General features: G+C 43.0%; 1 protein-coding gene across 1 annotated transcript; it reads right to left on the bottom strand.

Moving 5' to 3' along the window:
- Positions 1–2,104: 2,104 nt before the first annotated feature.
- hs3st1 (heparan sulfate (glucosamine) 3-O-sulfotransferase 1) lies at positions 2,105–4,631 on the bottom strand. The gene is made up of 2 exons (XM_034544268.1): positions 4,384–4,631; positions 2,105–3,768 (listed from the first exon to the last, which is right to left on the bottom strand). The coding sequence occupies exon 2, from the start codon at positions 3,628–3,630 to the stop codon at positions 2,713–2,715; it is 918 nt and encodes a 305-aa protein (XP_034400159.1). The 5' UTR covers positions 3,631–3,768; positions 4,384–4,631; the 3' UTR covers positions 2,105–2,712.
- Positions 4,632–4,956: the final 325 nt, after the last annotated feature.

Here is a 4,956-nt window from a genome sequence, read left to right on the forward strand (position 1 = left end):
ATTTAGGAAAACCTGCACACGCTTATTTCAAAGCTATGATCAATATCTTTCTATTAAGAATGGATCAAAAATATTTTACCAGTCATAGTGACAAAACAACCTGACTCTGCAGTTCCACTCAGAGATTTTTAGCTTCTTTCAACTTTTGTGTTACTTGGTTTTTGGTTTTCATCCATGTTGGCAAAAAGTTTCAAACAAAAAAGCTTGGACCATACGAGGCCTGTCCAGCACCGGCACACACTGTGCACACACAAAAGCTAGTGACTTGCTGGCAGAGGAGGAACAAGTGTTCACGTCCTTTACTGAGGTAAAAGTACCAATACATACTGTACGTGTAACAATATAAGTAAATGTACGGCATTCAAAGTCCTACTTAAATTAAGTGAAGTTGTATAATATGTACTTAAAGTATCAAAAGTAAATGAATTCATTACGTATATAATTGGCTCCTGACATTTGAACGCAGCCCGTCAGCACAGTGAACGCCTGCTGGTTTCTCGTTTCTAACCTTGTAATTGTTGCGACGAAAGATAAAACAGTTGTTGCAGTGATAACATTTCAGAGATTAAAATCCAGTCTGTGTTTAGCAAAGCGTGTGTGCGGCCTTTAAAAGCAGCAATCTGTTCCTCAAGATGAAAGTTCTGCTGAACAAATTTGCATTCACATTTTGGACTTTTCTCATAAGTGAACACTTTATTTGTGAATTATTGGACAATTTTACCTTTTGGATCTGCTAACAACTAACAACTCATAGATAATAGAAACATGATAATGGGCCCTGACTGCTGATTGATTTTGGTAGGTGATGTAATATAGAAGCATAAAGTAAAGTACAAATACCTCAAAACCCTTTTACATACCCTGAAAATGTACTTTCAAGAACTAGTGCTAAAGCTTAACATTATTCCAAAGTCGTCTTCCTCTTGTTCTTCAGTAAATAATCTTGCAGTTTGTGATGTTGAGGTTAAAACAGGTTTATCTGGAAATTGCATCAGTCCTGCCGGCTGTTTTGTTGATCTGAAGAAAAGAAAACTGCGATTCTTGGAGTTGCTCCAGATGCGACGGCTCTAATCTGGAGACCTGACACCTTCAAAGCTACACTAAAGGCAGAACATGCCAGTTGTGTGCTATCGCCGCACATACCAAATGGTGCAAGCGGCTCGTTGATAATCGTACGTCACAGATCGGCCTTTCTTTACGACGCCTGCAGCCAAACCTGTTCTGCTGATAGCAGATAGTCTTACTCAACACTATCACTATTAAAAACACATTCTGCAGGCAGGGGAAAGCATTCCTTCTCTCTAAAGGGAAAAAGAATAAGAGAGACCGAGCGAAAGAAATATTGCTTTGGTCTGCATTTAAGGGTCAATGAGGTTAACATCTGCAGAGTTCCAGTAAGCCCCAGAGTTAATCTAGGCCACATTCAAATATGAAACAGCTACTCTGTGTTTTTTTTTTAGCTTAATGTCTTTGAGACGGTGCTGCTGATGTTTTCAAAGTAGCAATAAGATTTGAATAAATAATCCCTTGCCTCTCCAAAAAAATAACTGAGTAAGAAGACTGCGCCCTTGGGCATAAACAACTTCTTCTTTTGATTTCTCACGGTTCGGATTGTGCTTGAATCTGACTATACCTCTCTGCACGCTCTCGATTCTCTTATCCTAATTCATCATTGCAAAGGTTACTGTGAATATGTTTACAAAACCCTGGCAGTTAAAGCACATATTTGTGGTTTGCCAGCAGCACAACGTTTTGTTTCAAATCTTACATTGTGGTCGACACAAACTGACAGAGGTAAACTCAAGAGAGTTGATTTTTGTGACAGCAAGTATGTTCGAAACAACTCGTCAATAAATGTGAATGCATTCAGTCATCCACAGAGATGGGTGCAGCCCAGACACAGACACAAGCTCATGCCTGTTAACCGAGCGGAAATCATGAGTCAAGTCATCCTCTTTGCTCGTTAAGATCTAAAGACAAAGACAAACTGCAACAGCCGGTATATATATATATATATATATATATATATATATATATATACACATAATAGATGAATAAAAATAGATAAAGAAGAAGAAGAAAAAGAAAACATCAGACATTCTAAAAATAAAATACATCTTTATTACGGTATTAATTCACTTTTTGAAAAAACTATTTACAGTACACCGCAATGATCTGCAAATATATGATGTGCGCAGAGCATTTTTATATTTAATACTTACACAAAGAAACATTTGAGTCACAAAAAGAAGAAAAAAAACGTGCCTGAAAGTGACTGAGAACATAAATCATAGCAGCAGGTAAAGGTCCTTCAGAGAGCTTAATGCAGTTGGACGCTAATAATGTCATATTATGTGAAGCGAAACATGAGTGTATGACAATATTAAACTGCCTGGTACTTATCTTTATGAAACACATCAACTGGCACAGTCTAAAGTCTGAATGTCATTAAACGTCTTTGAACAGTAGTGAGTGTTTGTAACATGTACGCAGAGAAAATGCACATTTGAGAATGAAAATAAAAAAAACATGCACCAGCAGAGCGTGTCTGCCCTGATATTTGGCTCGATCATACTCCTGTAACAAACGGACTAGTACAAAAATAGACTTGGTTTAAATGTACATTAGCTTTGTCTCTTCATCTACATTGTTAGTTAGGAAAACAGATCGTCCCCCAAGCCGCTCTACGCCAAACCTCCGAGACTCAGACGTTCATTTCCAGTTGAACGTTCGGCCCACCAGCTCAAAGAACTTCTTGTTGGGTTCCTGAAAGAACTGGTAGAGTTTTTGCAGGATGGCCGGCGCCACATGAGGGTGAGCCCTGCCCTTTGAATCATGTAAACACCGTTCTCGCCCGTGGTCTCTCAAACAGTAGAATCCTTTTGTTTTATTGAAGTAAAAATTTGAAGCGTTTATCTGGGGTTCCAGCTTTAAGAATCTCTCCACCTTTTTCATCTCGGGGAAAGGGTCTCTGATCAACTCATCCCCGTCCACCACGTGGATGCTCTTCAGTGGGAAGTACTGCAGCCAGTTCTGCATGTGGACGCAGTACAGGCTGCGATTGAGCGCCTTGTATCCCAGGTTGATCTCGCCGTCCTTTACTAGAACGGACTCGATGGGCTGGTAGCGCTTGTGCTTCTGCAGCCGGTTGTAAAAGACCTGGGTGTAGTCTGACAGCACCCGCTCCGTGGGGTCTCTGAGGATGAGCAGCAGCTTGATGTCAGGGTTCACCTGATGGATGCGCTTGGGGACTTTGCTGGAGGTGAAGTAGGCGGGCGTCTTCTCCACCGTCAGCTGGTCTGGGAAGGCGTAGGGCATCTGGCTGAGGTACCAAGGCAAGCCCTTCTGGAAGTGACTCTCCCAGTCGAAGAAGTGCACCTCGTTCTGAGCCGCCGCCACTGAACTGTGCAGACTGAGCATCTCTATCAGCGCCCGCGTCCCCCCCTTCCTCACGCCAATAATTATAATATGAGGAAGCTGTTGGAAGGTGCCGTTCGGGTGGCTGGTGCTCCCGTTGTCGATGGGCAACAAGGTGGGAGGTGGAGGTGGCCCCTCGTCGGCCATGGGCCTGGAGGGGACGGGGGGAGACTGCATCGCAAAGAGCAGCAGCCCGAGGAGTATGGCTGCCATGAGGGAGGTCCTGACCCTGGAGGATTTCAGCCTGGCGAAAGCACCAAAACTGTATCCCACATTGAAAAAGCAGCTGCCTGAGCACAATGGTCCAATTGAAAAGCCAAAATAAAAATGCCTCTTCTCTTCCAGCAGTAACTGCAAGGGAGGAAAACAGCTGTGATTAGGAGATACAAAAACACCTCTGGAAAACACACAATCCATCCCACACGTATAAACAACGCAGTTTTATGACTCAAATGGACAACATTTCCATGATAACAAAATCTATTGAGGTGATTAAACTTTAAACTCCACCCAGTAATATCTAAGTCAAAAACAATAAATAATGAATCAGTAATAATCCTTAAAAACAAGTGTAGTTTATATAACTATAACAATATACCCAATACATTTATAGCATAAAAACACAGAAAAACTGTGTATTTCGTGTGAAATAAAATGTATAGTTTATCTTGGTGGAATCTCTAAACCACTGCTTTATAATAATAATAATAATACAGGAAAAAAACGGGGGAAAAAACGTGATGCAATAACGTAAATATTTACTTTAGTTAATAATACGTGTTCAAGACTGAATCCGAGCACGGAGATATGCAACGGGCTCCAGGAAAGACGCAGGTGTGGCGACTATTGCACATAAAAAAAGGACGACATAAACTATATGATACGAGTGCGCATGTTTGTTTTTTTTCCGGCTCCTGTCATTGTTCTTGTTCAGTATATGTTGAATATGTCAGTCTCAGTTCTTACCTTTTCTCTTTAACTAAAAGCCTCTCAACTCGACACCGATGTCATCTCGTGCGGCTCTGCGCTCCGACACCTCCAGCTCTGCGGGGTGTGTGTGTGGTGGGGGGGGGGGGGGAGGTATACCCGCTCTGCGCCGTCCTTTTTCCGGGTCTCTTCCGAGCGCACACAAGTCGCCCCGGACGCGGCGGACCACAACTTCACCCGAGCGCCTCCTCTGTGCTGTGAGCCCGACCCGTCCTCGCCGTGCCTTCTGGTTTTTGTCCGACGTTGAAGCACACGCCCACATTACGTCTGCGGGACCACGCCCCCCTCCTGTGACTCTCGCAGTTGTAATGTTATGGCATTTGACGGAGATAAGGCTTGCTGGTCGGGGGGGGGGGGGGGGGGGGGGGGGGGGGGTGATACGAGGGGAGGAGGCGGTGTGTGATGTAGAAAATGGGACCAGAGGCAGAAGGAACAACACTGCGATGTGATTATATATTTTTTTTATTTAGTTATTTATTTATTCTAGAACGGCAGAAAAATTACTGCAATCCTGCAGGGAGATCTTTTGTGACCGTATCTCAGAATAGAGAC

This window comes from Cyclopterus lumpus, chromosome 10 (genome assembly GCF_009769545.1).
Source record: "Cyclopterus lumpus isolate fCycLum1 chromosome 10, fCycLum1.pri, whole genome shotgun sequence".
NCBI lineage: Eukaryota > Metazoa > Chordata > Actinopteri > Perciformes > Cyclopteridae > Cyclopterus > Cyclopterus lumpus.